Source organism: Cherax quadricarinatus, chromosome 3 (assembly GCF_038502225.1).
Source record: "Cherax quadricarinatus isolate ZL_2023a chromosome 3, ASM3850222v1, whole genome shotgun sequence".
Taxonomy (NCBI): Eukaryota; Metazoa; Arthropoda; class Malacostraca; order Decapoda; family Parastacidae; genus Cherax; species Cherax quadricarinatus.
In genome coordinates, this window is record NC_091294.1 from 39,278,165 (window position 1) to 39,297,202 (window position 19,038).

The window sequence follows — 19,038 nt, forward strand, 5'->3', positions numbered from 1 at the left end:
ATTTGCAGAGTGGAAAATTTGCAGCTTTGAATGGCCAATTTTAGACAATCTTCCTGGAGAGGTGCAGGGGGGCCTTCCCCCACCTCTCCTCCCAATATGTTTTATGGGTTTTAATAGTGTGGCTTCAATTATTGGGGTAGCTTAAACCATGACAAAGCATTCTTGGTTACGGTTCAATGCCATTTTTTTTTTTTGTGATGGTAAATTCAAAATGGAGGGAAAGTGAGGCCTGGGGACATGATTAATGAATAGAGGAAATGTTGCTGTAGTGGCTGGAATGCCTACAGGTTTTGTTTTGGATTGTCATAAATTTAGAAGCTAATAGGGTAGTTCTGATGGTTGAATGGGCAGTTTCTATCAATCAACGATAATGATAATGTACTATTTCCTTGAACCATACAAATAATGAAGTTACACAAGTAGATGAATAAAATAGTAGGCACAAAAAGAATCCTGCCCTATGTGGTGCATGATGGAAAAAAGAAAATGCTGATTATGTGGTTGGTTTAAAATAGTGACTTTGAAGTATTTTCTTGGATGGTTTTAATTTTGTTTGCTGTTGTTGGCTGTCTCATGGTATCATTTGATAAAATAGAAGGCATACTACATTTTATTTTTTTGTTGTTGTTGTTGGCTGTCTTTTGGTATCATTGATAGAATAGAAGGCATACTACAGAAATAGAGAAGATTATGATTGCTTTGAGGAAAGAAAGTAGCTTAACCCTTTCATGGTCGAGACCCCCTGATCTCAAACTTGCTCTCTCTCAGGGTCGAAGAATTAAATAAAAAAAATAAAAGATCGTGAAATGATAAAGAATCTTTTCCGAAGGTAATGAAACCAAAGTGTGACATTTGATGGAAAACTTACATAATTACACTCTCGCAAAGGTAGCGGTCTTGGCGATACTTATGCATCAGCACTTTTGCCCACGTTGAGCTTTATTTTCAGCCAATTCCATTGTTCCATTCAACCAACCTTATAGGTACAGCCTCTCCTCACTTAGCAGCGTACTCGTTTACTGACAACTCGGACTTGCGATGGGCTCTCTGACCAACATGCATATCTAAATAGTGTATATTAAGAATTGATTTCCTCTATTCTGTTATTACAATATACAGTACACTACTATATAAACATTTAAAAATATACTAAAAATGTTATAAATGGCACAAAGGTAACATTAAAACAATATCAACGATGGTTGACACATACCCACTACTATTATAGTATGCTCCTTGCTTAGCAACGAGTTCATTTGCTGATGTGGTCTTAGGAACAGAACTCCGTCATTAAGTGGGGAGATGCCGTATTTCGCTAGTATTCCTTCCATTCAATTGAGTACAAGAAACTGTCCATTACCTATTCCAACTACCCAATTTACCAATTTCAACTACCCAAGTGATCAGAAATTGGTAATTTGGCCCATTTCACACATTAAAAAATTGCTAATTTAAGAATAGGGTACACAAATAACCCTCACATAGGAGAGGGGAGCTTATGGCAACGTTTAGGTCCGACTTGGACCATTTACAAAGTCACACTGTGACTTTGTAAATGGTCCAAGTCGGACTGAAACGTCGCCATAAGCTCCCCTCTCCTATGTGCGGGTTATTTGTGTATTGTTCCAGTCACAGGATTGTGCCCTTTTGTTATTTAAGAATAGGGTCCAGAATCAACGATACAGACATTCCTGGCACTAAAAAATCATTTCTTCTATTCATTAACCCTTAAACTGTCCAAACGTAGATCTACATTCACGGGCATAGCGCTCCGGCCTTGATTTTCCCCATTTGAAAGCATGTAAAAAAAAACATAGATCTATGTTCAGAGCCCCCACCATGTGGATGTAGATCTACGTTTGGACAGTTTAAGGGTTAATTATGTCCCCAGGCCTCTCTTATATATTATGCTTGCTTTCCGTTTTGAATATTTTTACTTACACAAAAAAAGAGAAATTTACTGTCATGCAGACTAATGCATTACTGCAATAATTGTATAAATAATGTCAGTGCATTCCTAAATGCACATTAGGCTGGCTAGATGAGTGGCAACATTTGTGTATTATGGAATATCGGAAAAAATCTAACATTTCCACTACTTTGAGCTCAATTTCAAGCTACTTTCAGTCCTGAAACCAAGCAAAATCATCTCTATTTCTGTAATATATCTCCCATTCTACCAAATGAGACCAAGAAACCAAAAATACAACCATAAAAACCATACAAAAATACAATGCAACATCTCCATTTTACACCAAAAACACACTTGCCGTTTTTTTCCCCGTTATGCGCGGCTTGCTGCAGGATTTTTTTTTAATATGGAGCACACTTACCCCACTGACCCATTCTCTCATATCTAGGCCCAAATTTACCACTCACAGCTTACCTGAATGAGCTGAGCTCATAGTGAACAACTATCTGGAGTTTATCTGGAGAGAGTTCCGGGGGTCAACGCCCCCGCGGCCCGGTCTTTGACCAGGCCTCCTTAGGTCAGTGTCCCAGGATGCGACCCACACCAGTCGACTAACACCCAGGTACCCATTTTACTGATGGGGAACATAGACAACAGGTGGAAAGAAACACGTCCAATGTTTCTACTCTGGCTGGGAATCGAACCCAGGCCCTCACCGTGTGAAGCGAGAGCGTTAACCACCAGGCCACCAGGGACAGAAGCTGGCTTCAAAGCCATAGTACTACAGGACCAACCCTTAAAGGGTTAACATTGAGCTCAAAGGAGTGGGTAGGCACACAGCAAGAAGCAGGTAGGCACACAGCACAGAACGGGTAGGCATGTAGCAAGGAGCGGGTAGGCATGTAGCAAATAGCATGAAGGAAAGAGCATGTAGGCGCGTTGCAAGCAGCACATAAGCATATTGCAAGCAGCAAGTTGCAAGGAGCATGTAGGCATGTTACAAGGAGCATAAAGGCATGTTGCAAGGAGCATGTAGGCATGTTACAAGGAGCATGTAGGCATGTTACAAGGAGCATGTAGGCATGTTACAAGGAGCATGTAGGCATGTTACAAGGAGCATGTAGGCATGTTACAAGGAGCATGTAGGCATGTTACAAGGAGCATGTAGGCATGTTACAAGGAGCATGTAGGCATGTTACAAGGAGCAAATAGGCACTGTGAAAAATGAGTCATCAGGAGTATATGCTGTCATGAGGAGTGTAGGCAGGTCGTGAGGAGTGCAGGCTGACTGTGAGAATTGAGTTGCGTCAAGCTGAGACCATAGCCATGTCATATAGAGAGTATGTCATAAGGGGAGAGTAGACATGACGTGAGGAGACTAGTTGTGTCATGAAGAGTGGTGTCATGAATGAAAACTTTTCATGAAGAGAGCATAGGCATGTCATGGGTCGAGTATAGGTGTCATAATATACCTTTGATGAGTTTCGAGCCTTTCTCTACTGTCAGAGCCCGGCCATGGGCATAAGCCGAGTGTAGGCATGTCGCGAGAACGAGTGTAGGAGACTCGTGAGGAGAACAAGTGTGAACATGTCATGAGGAGAGCAAGTGTGGGTGTATCTTGAAGAGAGCAAGTGTAAGAGTATCGTGAGGAGAGCAAGTGTAAGAGTATCGTGAGGAGAGCAAGTGTGGGCATATTGTGAGGAAAGTGAGTGCAGGTGAATCATGAAGAAAGCAAGTGTAGGTGTGTCATGAGAGGAGCGAGCGAAGGCGTATACAGGTAGGCCCCGCTTTACAGTGCTTTTCTTTACAGCATTTTGTTAATGCAGCAGTTTTCAATTATACTCATTCTTCATTTATTCAATCTTCTAGGCCTAGCTCTATTGCTCAATTTATGATTGTGTAAACATGTTATAAGGCTTTTATATGCGTTTGTAAGTAAAAAAAGGCAGTTTCACTTTACAGAAATTTTTGCTTTACAGCAGTAACCTGGAACTGAACCTGCTGTATAAGAGCAAGTAAAAGCATGTAGTGAGAAGAGTGAGTGTAGTCATGTAGTTAAGAGAGTGAAGGTAGGCATGTAGTAAGGATTGTATAGGCATGTCGTGAGGAGAGTGTAGGCATGCCAGGAGAGATTTAGGAATGTGTTGTGAGGGGTATGTAGGCATCTGTCATGAGGCAAGTGATGACATGTCACAAGGTGAAGATGTGCATTGAGGAGTGTGTACATGGCATGAGGCATGTTGAGGACTGCAAAGGAATGGTGTGAGCATACCCCTACTTAGCCCTGCTAAGTTGTCCTGTTGAGAGATTATAGGCCTGTTGTGGGAAAAGCTGTCATGAGGAGAGCTTAATTAAGCCTGTTGTGAAGAAGCATAGTCCTGTTGTAAGGAGAGCATAACCCTGTTATGAAGGAAGAAAAGGCCTGGCAAGTTGAGCTTAGGCCCATTATTTAGAAATGCTTATACCAGTTGTGAGGAGAGTTTAGCTCAGTTGTGAAGAAACCATAGACCTGTTGTGAGGCATGCTTAGGCCTGTTCAGGAGAGCATAGCCCTGTTGTGGGAATGCAAGTCTGTTGTGAGAAGAGTGAAGAAAGCCTGTTGTAAATAGCATGTACCTGTTGTGAGAGTGTAGCCCTGTTTAGGAGATAAACCTGCTGTAAAGAGCATAAACCTGTTATGATTGCAGCTCTGTTGAGGGAAGCAATGACATGTTGGAGCAGAATCATGTTGATAGGAGCATAGGCCTGTTGTGAGGAGAGCATAGGTCAGTTGTGAAAAGAACATAGGCCAATTGTGAGCTAAGCAAAGGCAAGTTGTGAGGGAAGCATAGGCCAGATGAGAGCAGAGCAAGTGTCAGTTGTGAGGGGGAATATAGGACACTTGTAAGGAGAGCATAGGTCATGTAAGGGGAACACAGGTCACTTGTGAGGGAAGTAAAGGTCACTTGTGCGGGAACATAGGTTAGCTGAGAGGGGAGCATAGGCCAGTGAGGGGAGCACTGGTCATCTGAGGGAAGCATAGGTCATTTGTAAGGGGGAGCATAAGTCAGCCAAAAGGAGCATAAACCATTTAACTGAAAGCAATTACCTTCACTACACAGAAGCCAGTACTGTCCTCAGCAATGCCGGAAATATTACAATTTTGAATTACAATATTAGATCCCTAAGTAAACACTATGAAGATCTCCTGGCACTCCTAAATTCATTAAAGATAAACTTCTTCTGTATTATTCTTGCTGAAACTTGGCTTAAGCAAGACATAACAGACATCTACACACTACAGGTTGGGCATCACTAATCCGGCAATAAGTTATCCAGTTCCATCAGTAATCTGGTACTAATTTCAGCTAGCATAATTTCAAATTTCATCATTATACTGACTCAAATTTCATCATTATACTGACTCAGAAATTGTGCAGATGGTTGTAAATCCACAGCAGCAAGCCAGTGGAGGAGAAAGCAGTGATGAAAATGAGGAAGATATAGCAGAAAGTCTCTTTGATAGGTTAATAAAGTGTATTATAACCTAACCACTCTGTAATCTGGTAAACTCACTAATCCAGCACACTACAGGTCTCATTAATGCCGGATTAGTGATGGCCGACCTGTAACAGGATACACAGCAATCCACAACTGCAGGCCAGAACAAATTGGGGGAGGTATTGCCCTCTATTATTCTAATGAATTATCATGTAGCAATACCATATCCTTCAATGATGAATGTGGTGAATATATATTTGCAAACTTCTCTGTAATTAAAAAAAAAAAAAACCTAGAGCAATTGGGGCCATATACAGGATGCTTCATACTAATATCCCAGCCTTTAGTGATAAACTAAAAACACTGATTACATATACACAAATAAGCACCACCTACTACTAGCAGGAGACTTTCAACATCAACCTTGAACTAACAGATGACCAAAATGTTGCTGACTTCATTAACAATATGAACAATATACTACTCATACCAGCAATTACAAAACCAACCAAGATGAGTGCAACCATAATTGACCAAACATGGACAAACATACTAGCCCCCCTTAAAGCGGAGATAATCACGGACAACACTACTGACCGCTACCCAGCTTTCTTAACAAACATTTGTAAGCAACCATGATGAGGCTTCAGTAAGTAACTTCGCTGCAGAACTAAGCTCAGTTGACTGGCTTACAGAATTTTCTAATGCTGCTGGTATCAAAGAATGGGTAGAGATGTTTCTAAACAAAATTCAAAGACTATTTAACATTGTCCCATAAAAACTAAACAGATCACCAATAAAAGACTAAGTTGCCCATGGCTTACTAACAGCACCCTAAGGTCCATCAATGTGAAACATCAATACGAGAAACAACATACAGGTCTCCCTCCACATTCGCGAGGGTTAGGGGATCAAGAACCTCGGGAATGTTGAAAAATCGAGAATGTTTGGTACCTTAATATATTGTAGGGAAATATAATAATAGCATTTACTTACTGCTTCTTTAACCTATTGAACGATGAAGAATCATAAAACACATGAAAACATTGTAAAATATTGTACTTGTGCCAGCCCTTTGGTAAAGAAGGTGAGAAAGACTACAGAATTAAAAAAAAAATTCATAGCAGAGTACCAAAATGGACGAGGAAGAGAGAGGGGAGACTGTACCTTCTTCAGCGATTCAACGATATGTATGATACTAAAGTAGCAAGAGTCGATAAAGGCTATAGCGCCAGCCAGCGATAAAGTGTAGCATTAACAGTGTAGCAAGTAAGCTAAGCGATTAATCAACAGAAAAAGGACAGCACAAACCTAACTCCAATGTTGTTGGAGTTATATAGGACGCCTGACAACACCGCCATCTCTAAGTCTCTATCGCCTCAACCACCATATAAGGCTTATGTCTCAGTGGCCCTTTTACACCCAACACCACCAACACAACACTCGTGACACACTTAATGATGTATTTTATTCATTCTAAAGTATATGTCGTGATTCTATGTTATTAACATTGTTTATTATGTCATATTAGATGAATTGTGATAGATAAGTAAGCCGTAGAGTTGATATTAGTGTCACACTGAAGGACTATCTTGTCCTATCTCCAAACAAACTCTGCCACCACCACAATTCCTAACATATGTAATGACATATTTTAAATATGATTAGGCGGCTGGGAATTCGCGAATGTTCGAAGCCCGCGAAAGTGGAAAACGCAAATGTTAAGGGAGACCTGTAGAAGGGGGCTTCATAACTAAACAATTTATCAAACACTAAATGTCAGTCCTCACCAAATTAATCAGAAAGTTCAAGCAACTATACTATTCTAATAGATTCGCTGAAATGAGAGGAGACATAAAAAAGACCTGGGAAACACTATCAGATCCTGGGCACCACAAACAAAACAGCTAGAAATACTGTACTAACTAAACCAAATGAACCAAACTCCAGCTTATTGATACAGCTAACAAATTAAATGACTTCTCAACCATAGGATCAAATCTTGCCAGTAAAATTCCAATTACCAATACCTGAGCTAATGATTACCTAGATGGAAACTTCTCAACATCCCTCTATCTTACACTAATAGAGCCCACTGAGGTTACCTTGATTATTAACTCTAAAAAGCAAATCAGGAAACATAACCCAAGTACCACCACTACTGTATAAATGAGTGGCTCAAATCCTTTCACCCACCATTACATTACTCTTCAACAAATCACTAAAAACCAACACTTTCCCGGGTCACCACAAAGGTGGTGACCCAACAGATGTAAACAGTTATATGCCAATATCAAACTTGCCATTACTTTCTAAAATCTTAGAGAAACTCAAACAAAAAGTTATACTCCTTCGTAACATCACAAAGCATCCTTAACCCCTGCCAATTTGGCTTCAGAAGAAACAAAAGCACAAATGACGCAATGATAAAAATGCTAGACCTACTTTACACAGCACTGTAAAAAACGAATACCCGCTTGGACTCTATCGACCTTAAGAAAGCTTTTTGATACAGTAGATCACAGCATCCAAATCCTCAAGCTTGATCATTGTGGTGTAAGAGGCCATGCACTTGCATTTATCAAGTCCTACTATTTACTAATACATAGAAAGTAATACATCTCTGTCAAGGATGCACCCTACTCAAGACCCCTGGACACTGGTGTACCACATGGTAGCATTCTTGGCCCCCTCCTTTTCCTTTTATACATCAACGGTCTTCCAAGTGTATCACAACAACTTACACCTATTCTCTTTGCTGACAACACAACTTTTGTCATCTTGCACCCAAATCTAGCCTCACTCAACACTATTGTTAACGAAGAACTCGTAAAAATAGCAACCTGGTTGGCCATTAACCCTTTGACTGTCGCGGCCGTATATATACGTTTTACGAGGTGCCGTGTTTGACGTATATATATACTCATAAATTCTAGCGGCTTCAAATCAAGCAGGAGAAAGCTGGTAGGCCCACATGTGAGAGAATGGGTCTGTGTGGTCAGTGTGCACCATATAAAAAAAATCCTGGAGCACGCAGTGCATAAGGAGAAAAAAAAAACTCCGACCGTTTTTTTTAATTAAAATGCCGACTTTGTGGTCTATTTTCGTATAGTATTTATGGTTGTATTCTCGTTTTCTTGGTCTCATTTGATAGAATGGAAAACATATTATAGAAATAGAGGTGTTTTTGATTGATTTTACTATAAAAAGAGCCTAGAAATGGAGCTCAAAGTAGGGGAAATGTTTGATTTTTGCCAATGTTCAAAAGTAAACAAATGATGCCATTGTCCAATAAATGTCCAACTAGCCATTCTAATATGCAGTCATGAATGGGTTGATGTTATTTATACAGTTATTACAGCATTGCAGTAGTCTGCATAATAGTAAGTCTAATATTTTTTGTTTGAATAAAAATTCAAAATAGAAAGCAAGAGTAATATCAGAGGGGCCTGGAGACATGACTGATGAACAAAGAAAACATTATTTTAGAGCCAGGAATGTCTGCATTGTTCATTCTGGACCTTATTTTGAAATTGTCATATTTTTTAGTTTTCGTGAAATTGGCCAAATTGCAAATTTCTGACCACATTATTAGGTAGTTGAAATCAGTAAATGGGCAGTTTCTTGTACTCAATCGATAGAAAAAATGAAGTTTTAAAGAAATAGCTATGAGTTTGGGCGACTGGAACAATGGAATTAGCCGAAAATAGGGCTCAAAGTGGGCGAAATCGCCGATTTGTAAACAGCGCCGAGGTCGCTAACTTCGCGAGAGCATAATTCCGTCAGTTTTCCATCAAATTTCGTTTTTTTGGTGTCATTACAATCGGGAAAAGATTCTCTATCATTTCATAAGAAAAAATAATTTATTTTTTTTTTAAATTTTGCGACACCAGGAGACACCTCAGGATTGGGGGTTGCAACAGTCAAAGGGTTAATAAACTTGCACTTAATACAGCCTCTCCTCACTTAGCAACGTATTCGTTTACCGATGCCTCAGACCTACGATGGGCTCTCTGACCAGTATTTATGCCTAAATAATGTATATTAGACCTGATTTCCTTTATTCTGTTTATTTCAATATACAATACACTGCATTTAAAAATATACCATAAATGTTATAAATGGTGCAAAGGTGACACTAAAACCATATCAAACATGGTTGACACAAAACCACTACTATTATAGTATGCTCCTCGCTTAGCGACTAATCTGTTTAATGACATGATCTTAAGAATGTAACTCCATCGTTAAGTGAGGAGAGGCTGTATAGACAAAACCTTTTACATAATGTTTGGGAGTAGGGCAAGTAAAGTCCAACTAAATATTATGCTTAATTAATAATACCCTTATTGCTAAACATAATGAAGGAAAACTCCTGGGTCTGCACCTTGATAGCAACCTGAAATTCAACACCCATACCCAACACTTAAAAAAAGTTTTTAAAACAGTTGACATCCTCTCAGATACATTACTATGTACCACAAACAGCACTACTTACACTATACTATTCGCTGATCTACCCGTCTCACCTTTGTCATTTGTGCTGGGGTTCCACAACGAAAAACCACCTAAAACCAATAACAACACAACAAAAAGTCAGTGCAAATGATCAACAATCCACTGCAAGACAACACAATCCCCCACTCTTCAAAGGCCTAAACCTACTAAATACGTATACAAAACATTTACTCGTATTATTGTGCAAACTACAATTACAGAACAATCAATTCTAATATAAATCTCGACGTGAAATGCTTTCATGCCAGTTGCAATACGACTCATAGACACAACACTAGGCTCAAAAACCTCTATGACATTCCCTGTGTCAAGCTAAATCTTTTCAAAAATTCATTGTACATAAAAGGGCCCAAAATCTGGAAAACACTGCCAGAAATCTCCATAACCACTGGCTCAGCTAGCATTTTTAAAACAAGTTAAAAAACACTATCTCCTTAACCTATCCCAGCCCATCATAAATATATATGTAAAAACTATATTATGAACATAGGTAAAACTTTTTAATTAATATAATCAATATATACTTACTCTCAATATCTGTATTCATCTCAAATGTTAATCACTCCACTGTGACCGCATAAGGTAAATAATCAAAATTGTACACCTTCTCTACAAAACTTAAAGCCATAATGCATGACCTAATAGAATACAGCCTCTCCTCACTTAGCGACGTACTCATTTACTGACACCTCAGACTTATGACAGGCTGTCTGACCAGTATTCATAATTAAATAACGTATATCAGAGCTGATTTCCTCTATTATATTTATTTCAATATACAGTTCATTACATTTAAAAAATATGTATACCAGAAATTTTATAAATGGTGCAAAGGTGACATTAAAACAACATGGTCTCAGGAACGGAACTCCGTCGTTAAGTGAGGAGAAGCTGTACTCAATTCTTTTGTATTCACTGTAACTCAGCTGATCATATGTACTGTTACTGCCTTGTTAATCTCAAATTAGTTTTAAGTTTGCCCGAAATGCTCTGCATATAAAAGGGGTTTTCGGCATGAACACTCAATCATATTCCTTTGTACAAACATGTATCATGTCAAAATAGATTATTACTATTATTATTATTATTATTAATTATTATTATTGGCCATTTGAAAGAAGCATAGGTCAGTTGTGAGGGGAGCATATTATAATCATAACTAGATGCTAAACCCACAAGGGTCATACAGTGAGAGGAGCATAGATCAGTTAAGGGAAGCACAAGTCAGCTGAGGAAAGGATAGGTCAGCTGTGAAGGGAGTACATGTCAGTTAAGGGAAGAATAGGTCAGTTGAGGGGTGTAGTACTATGTCAGTTGTGAGGGGGAGCAAAGGACAGTTGTGAGGGGAGCAAAGGACAGCTGAGAGGGGCACAAAGGACAGTTGAGAGGGGAGCAAAGGACAGTTGAGAGGGGAGCAAAGGACAGTTGAGAGGGGAGCATAAGGGAGCATACACCAGTTGTGGGAAGCATAGATCAGGGGATTATGTAAAATCAGCACGTGACCAGCCAGGCTGAGGTTCGTAGGTTGGATTGAGTGTGGCCAGCAGTAACAGCCTGGTTGATCAGCCCATGATTCACCTTGAGGCATGGTCATGGACTGGGTCGATGGGGCACTGAGCCCAAGAACTCCCTCCAGGTAGAGTCCAGGCAGGTAGTTGTGAGAGAAGCATAGACCAATTGCAACAGAATTATTATCACAATCAAAATAAGCACTAAAACCCACAAGGGTCATACAGAGTTGTGACTGAAGCATAGGCAAGCTGTGACAGAAGCATAAGCTAGCTGTGACAGAAGTGTAGGCCAGCTGTGACAAGTTTAGGCCAGCTGTGATGGAAGCGTAGGCCAGCTATGATGGAAGCATAGGCCAGTGAAGGGAGCATAAACTGGTACTGAGGCAAGCACATACCTGGTTGTAAGGGAAACTTGTGCCAGTTGTGAGGGGATCATGGGACAGTTGCGATGGAAGCATAGACCAGCCAAGAGGAGCACAGGCCAATGAGTAGAGTTTAAACCAGTGAGGGGAGCATCAGCCAGTTATGAGGTAAGCAAGGGAAACCTAGGTCATTTGTGAAGGGGACAATACAGCTGTTGAGGGGAGCACAGGCTGGTTGAGAGGGGAGCCTAGGCTGGTTGTGAGGGAAGCAGAGGCTGGTTGTGAGGGGAACATAATCCGGTCGAAGGAAGCAAAGACTAGTTGTGAGGGAAGCATAGGCTGGTTGTGAGGGAAGCATAGGTTGGTTGAGGGAAGCATACACTGGTTGTGAGGGAACCATACACTGGTTGTGAGGGAATGATAGGCTGGTTGTGAGGGGAACATAACCGTTGAGGGAAGCATAGGCTAGTTGTGAGGGAAGCATATGCTGGCTGTGAGGGAAGCATAGGTCAATTGTGAGAGCAGCATAAGTCAATTGTGAGGGATGCATAGGTCAGTTATGAGGATAGCATTGGTCAATTGAGGGGACCATTGGTCAGTTGTGAGGGGAAGCATTGGTGAACTGAAGGGGAACATAGGTCAGTTGTAAAGGGAGCAGAGGTCACTTGTGAGGGTAGCATAGGTTAGTTGTAAGTAGAGCATAGGTCACTTGTGAGGAGAGCACAGGGAAGATAGGCTGGTGGTGAGAGCAACACAAGCTAGATATCTGAGAAGCACATGTCTTGTGAGGGAAGCATAGGTCACTAGTGTGGGGGGAGCAAAGGTCACTTGGGAGGGAAGCACAGGTCATTTGTGAGGGGAGCACAGGTCACTTATGAGGGGAACAAAGGTCACTTGTGAGGGGAGCAAAGGTCACTTGTGAGGGGAGCAAAGGTCACTTGTGAGGGGAGCAAAGATCACTTGTGAGGGGAGCAAAGGTCACTTGTGAGGGGAGCAAAGGTCACTTGTGAGGGGAGCAAAGGTCACTTGTGAGAGTGGAAGGCTTCAGATCAATGCCCCCACTGCCCAGTCTATGATCAGGCCTGCCGCTGGATCAGAGCCTGATCACCCATGCTGTTACTGCTGGCTGCAAGCAGTACAAGCCACAGTCTGGCTAGTCAGAAACTGACTTTGAAAATCTATGTCTCACATTCTGGGTTACCTGGCACTTGGAGACACTTATCATTTCCTCTTATTATAATGGAAGCTTAGGCCTGATTTAGAATGAAAACTTTTCTGCTGAGGGAAGGCTTGTTATGGGGTGTAGGCTGTCATGAGGAAAGTATAAGCCCACGTTGTGAGGGCACAGGTCAATGCTGTGAGAGCACAGGCCCATGCTGGGTGGGGCACAGGCCAGTGTTGCATGCGGCACGTGCCCGTACCCCATGCAACATGGGACAGTATTGTGTGGGGTTTGGGCCTGTGTTGCATGGGGGCACAGCCCCATGTTGCAATGGCACAGGCCCTTGCCATGTGAGCACAGGCCCGTTTTGTGTGAGCACTTGCCTGTCGTGCGAGTACAGGCCTATGTTATGTGGACACAAGTGCTGTGAGAGCAAGCCTACCCACTTGAAGGGCATTCCAGGGGTCAACGCCCCTGCGAGACTTCACTGTGGATCAGGGCCTGATCAACCAGGCTTGTTACTGCCAACTGCACACAATCCAACACATGAACCCCAGCCCAACTAGTCAAGTACAGACTTTAGATATTTCTCCAGCTCCCTCCTGAAAAACATAAAGAAGGAACACTGCAGCAGGCCTACTGGTCCATGTGTGGCAGGTCCAAGTCACCTACTGGCTTATGCCACTGACCCAACTTAGTCAGGTCCAGGTCACATCCACTTAAGGAGCACGACATCAGACCTACTAGCACAAGCTAGTCAGATCCAACTCACACCCACTCGTGTATTTATTTATTTTTAAATCTACACGACGCTTTAGCTTCTATGACGGTACTCGGGAGTTTGTTCCACTCATCCACAACTCTATTACCAAACCAGTGCTTTCCTATATCCTTCCTGAATCTTGAAACCATTGCTGCGAGTCCTGTCTTAGCTAGATATTTTTAGCATGCTATTTACATCCCCTTTATTTACTTCCTCCTAATTCTACACCTTTCTATAGAGTGCAGATTCAGGACCATCAGCCTATCCTCATAGGGAAGATTTGATACACGGGATCAACTTTGTCATCCTCCTTTGTACATTTTCCAATGCATTTATATCCATTCTGTAATATGGTGACCAGAACTGTGCAGCATAATCTAAATGAGGCCTAACCAAAGATATACAGAGCTGAAGAACCTGAGGACTTCTAATATTTATGCTTCTTGATATGAAACCATGGCTTCTGTTCACTCTATTGTGAACACCTATGTGCTGTTGTCTTGGTTTCAGATTACTGCTAACCAGAACTCCTAAATCCTTTTTGCAATCAGTAATATTAATTTAGTTTATGTTTGGCATGGTTATTTTCCTGTCCAACATTTAGAACTTTGCATTTGTCTATATTAAACTGCATCTGCATCCCTCATGTTGTGAAGACAGGCCAATGTTGTGAGGACAAGCTAATCCTGAGGACATAGGCCTATACTGTGAGGCCAGCACAAGCTAATGTTGTGAGAAGGCCATAAGCCAATGATGTGAGGAGGACACAAGCTAATGTTGTGAGGAGGGCACAAGCCTATGCTCTGTGAGCACAAGCCTATGTTGTGAGGGCACAAGTCTATGTTGTGAGGGCACAAGTCTATGTTGTGAGGGCAATGGCCTATGTTGTGAGGGCAATGGCCTATGTTGTGAGGGCAATGGCCTATGTTGTGAGGGCAATGGCCTATGTTGTGAGGACAATGGCCTATGTTGTGAGGACAATGGCCTATGTTGTGAGGACAATGGCCTATGTTGTGAGGACAATGGCCTATGTTGTGAGGACAATGGCCTATGTTGTGAGGACAATGGCCTATGTTGTGAGGACAATGGCCTATGTTGTGAGGACAATGGCCTATGTTGTGAGGACAATGGCCTATGTTGAGGACAATGGCCTATGTTGTGAGGACAATGGCCTATGTTGTAAGGACAATGGCCTATTTGTGAGTGGTGTATGCCTGGTATGAGTGGGCAGCAAGTGGTATAAGCCTGGTATGAGCAGGCAGCGAGTGTAGGCCCAGTGTGAGCAGGAAGAGAGTGGTGTAGGCCTGGTGTGAGCAGGCAAGTGTAAGCCTGGTTTGAGCAGGCAAATGGTGTAGGTCTGGTGTTAGCAGGAAGCGAGTGGTGTAGGCCTGGTGTGAGCAGGAAGTGAGTGGTGTAGACCTGGTGTGAGCAGGCAGCAAGTGGTGTAGGCCTGGTGTGAGCATGCAAAGGGTGTAGGCCTGGTGTGATCAGGCTGAGTGGTGTAGGCCTGGTGTTAGGTGGTGAGTGATGTAGGCCTGGTGTGATCAGGCTGAGTGGTGTAGGCCTGATGTGAGCAAGCTGTGAGTGTTGTAGGCCTGGTGTTAGGTGGTGAGTGATGTAGGCCTGGTGTGAGCAAGTAGTGAGTGGTGTAGGCCTAGTGTGAGCATGCAGTGGGTGTAGGCCTAGTGTGAGCATGCAGTGGGTGTAGGCCTGGTGCGAGTGTAGGCTTAGAGTGGAGTGTAGGCATGGTGAGTGATGAAGGCCTGGCATGAGCATGCAGTGGGTGTAGGCCTGAGTGAGTGTGCATTGGGTGTAGGCCTGGGTGAGCGTGCAGTGGGTGGTGTAGGCCTGATGTGAGTGGGCAGTGTAGGCCTGGGTGAGCATGAGGTGGGCAGTGTAGGTCTGGTCTGAGTAAGTAATGAGTGGTGTAATCCTGGTGTGATCAGGCTGGAGTGTAGGCCTGGCGTTAGCAGGCACTGAGTGGTATACCCCTGGTGTGAGCAGGCAACGAGTGGTATAGGTCTGGTGTCATCAAACTGAGTGGTATAGGTGTGGTGTGAGCAAGTAGTGAGTGGTGTAGGCCTGGTGTCATCAGGCTGCAAGTGGTGTAGGCCTGATGTCAACAGGCATTGAGTGGTGTAGGCCTGGTGTGATCAGGCTGTGAGTGGTGTAGGCCTGATGTCAACAGGCATTGAGTGGTGTAGGCCTGGTGTGAGCAAGCAGTGAGTGCAGGCCTGGTGTGAGCAAGCACTAAGTGTAGGCCTGGTGTGATCAGGCTGCGAGTGGTGTAGGCCTGGTGTGATCAGGCTGCGAGTGGTGTAGGCCTAGTGTGATCAGGCTGAGTGGCATAGGCCTGGTGTAAGCAGGCAGAGTGGTGTAAGCCTGGTGTGAGTGCAGGCATCGTGAGTGATGTAGGCCTGGCGCGAGTGTGCAGTGGGTAGGCCTGGTGTGAGCGTGCAGTGGGCAGTGTAGGCCTGGTGTGAGCGTGCAGTGGGCAGTATGGGCCTGGTGTGAGCGTGCAGTGGGCAGTGTAAGCCTGGTGTGAGCGTGCAGTGGAGGCCTGGTGTGAGCGTGCAGTGGGCAGTGTAGGCCTGGTGAGCATGCAGTGGGCAGTGTAGGCCTAGTGAGAGCATGCAGTGGGCAGTGTAGGCCTAGTGAGCATGCAGTGGGCAGTGTAGGCTGTGTGAGTGAGGTGTATGCCTGGTTTAAGCATGCAATGGTTGGTGTAGGCCTGGTGTGAGCATGCAATGGTTGGTGTAGGTGTGAGCGTGCAGTGGGTGGTGAGACTGGTGTATGTAATGGGTGGTGTAGGCCTGGTGTGCAGTGGCAGTGGGTGTAGACCTAGTGTAAACATGCACTGGGTAGTGTAGGCCGTGTCAGCATGCAATGGGTAGTGTAGGCCTAGTGTAAGCATGCAATGGGTAGTGTAGGCCTAGTGTAAGCATGCAATGGGTAGTGTAGGCCTAGTGTAAGCATGCAATGGGTAGTGTAGGGCTAGTGTAAGCATGCAATGGGTAGTGTAGGCCTGATGTGAGATTGCAGTGTAGGCGTGGTGTGTGCAGTGGCAGTGGGTGTAGGCCTAGTGTAAGCATGCACTGGGTAGTGTAGGCCTAGTGTCAGCATGCACTGGGTAGTGTAGGCCTAGTGTCAGCATGCAATGGGTAGTGTAGGCCTAGTGTAAGCAAGCAATGGGTAGTGCAGGACTGATGTGAGCGTGGAGTGTAGGCCTGGTGTGAGCGTTCAGTGGGTGTAGACCTGGTGTGAGCATGCAGTGGGTGTAGGCCTGATGTGAGCGTGCAGTGGATGTAGGCCTAGTGAGCATGCAATGGGTAGTGTAGGCCTGGTGTGAGCGTGGAGTGTAGGCCTGGTGTGAGCGTGGAGTGTAGGCCTGGCGTGAGCGTGTAATGGGTGTAGACTTGGTGTGAGTGTGCAGCGGTTGTAGACCTGGTTTGAGCGTGCAGCGGGTGTAGACCTAGTGTGAGCGTGCAGTGGGTGTACACCTGGTGTGAGCATCTAGTGGGTGTAGGCCTGGTGTGAGCATAGTGGGTGTAGGCCTGGTGTGAGCATAGTGGGTGGTGTAGGCCTGGTGTGAGCATAGTGGGTGGTGTAGGCCTGGTGTGAGCATGCAGTGGGTGTAGACCAGGTGTGAGCGTGCAATGTAGACCTGGTGTGAGCGTGCAGTGGGTGTAGGGCTGGTGTGAGCACAGTGGGTGGTGTAAGCCTGGTGTGAGCGTAGCCTAGGCCTAGTGAGCGTAGCCCAGGTCTAGGACTGTCAGTAGGAGAGCCAGTTAAGAATGTTACGCCCACCACTCCACATCATCCATGTTAACATCCCACACATCTATACCATCCTCGCGTTGCCCATGATTCACCCTTGGCATCTAATGGGAGCCACGGGGGAGCCACGGGGGGAGCCACAATGACCGCGATGGAAACTCATCACAATACAAAAATAAATCACCAATCATTGCATAACACTTTCCTCACACCTGGAGATTTCGGTACCAGTTTGTCGGGAGATGGAAGTGGGAGGGCGTCTTACCGATGGCAGGGAATGTCACGGTGCCCATGGCAGGTGCGGAGGGTGGCACTGGTGTGAGCGCCGCCGCCCTCTTGACATGCAAGACGCTCAGCCCGCCACCCTCCTTCAAACACCCAAGATGGCCGACACAACCCAAAACATTCACCCACTACCCTCCAACAACACCACAATTTACCGCCATTCCACACACTGCTAGTCACGATTCACTGCTCATTCGACGCTACGTGCTTTCTCGTCGACGCTCCGACACATTGTGGTAGTCAACACGATGAATAACAGCAGAAAATGCACGAAACTTACGCAAGCTTCGTGCTCCTCTCGGCCGTGTTCTTGGCAGCTTGTCTCCTACAGCCTCAGCGCCGGCACGATGGTTCTTTCACCACCACTACCACCACCACCAACTAGTATTATTATTCTCACCTTTTTTACACCCTTCCCACCTGCTTATACACCTACTTCTCGTAACATTTTAACAGTTACTGTGGCTGTGACTGATGGTATAGGCCGACAAAGTTGAAGTATTTAGGGTGGTGTTGATGATATGGTAGATGTGTCGTTGTTGCATGGAGAGCGTAATGCGGGCATGAGAGTTGTAGGTCCCGTGTCTTCATGAATAATTAATTATCCTTACTATATATTTACCCTTATACACTAACTACTTCATCAGCCTTATATAAGAAAATAAAACACAGTACATGGAAGCGAGTTCTATGGGGGAAGGCATCAATGAAAGCAGCACATACGGACCTTGAATATAAATTAGATGGTTAAAAAAGCGCAGACGTTCTTCGACCGGCAAAATCTTGTCCATGAAGTAGATTCTCACTTCTTGCACTCACTCCCCACCACCATATGACCATTACCACCTTCATATTACCCCCTCTTCATAGGCCTAAACTCCCACCACTCAACATAACTGCAAGCTATGTTGTAATCCTCATGTACAGCAGAAATACAGATGTATTTCCACAATTACAGTAAAAAGTCATTTAGAAAAAAAGGAATGAGAGAGGGGCAGGATAGCTAGTTTTTGCAAGATGTTCCCCGTTAGCTTGGCCTAGTGGTCTTGCCACACGCGTGGCAGCCCTTAACCCTCTCTCTTGCAATGCCTTCACTAACCCTCTCCCTCATTCACACTCCCTCAATATACCTTACCCACGCACATACACACATTATTCTAACAAATACATCAAGAACAGTCTGGAATTAAGGGCGCACCAAGCGTATATGAAGGACGAAGAAAGCTATGCTGGGTTCTGCATGATATAGCAGACAGAGCTGGCCTAACA

General features: G+C 43.9%; 1 protein-coding gene across 1 annotated transcript in view; it reads right to left on the bottom strand.

The window, feature by feature from the left end:
* Window positions 1–17,889, bottom strand: part of LOC128705103 (broad-complex core protein isoforms 1/2/3/4/5-like) — a gene marked incomplete in the record, with an annotated part of 369,072 nt that extends 351,183 nt beyond the window's left edge. The window contains 1 exon segment of the mRNA XM_070091304.1: window positions 17,750–17,889. Within this exon segment, the coding sequence (XP_069947405.1) occupies window positions 17,750–17,777 (28 nt within the window).
* Between the last annotated feature and the right edge of the window lie 1,149 nt (window positions 17,890–19,038).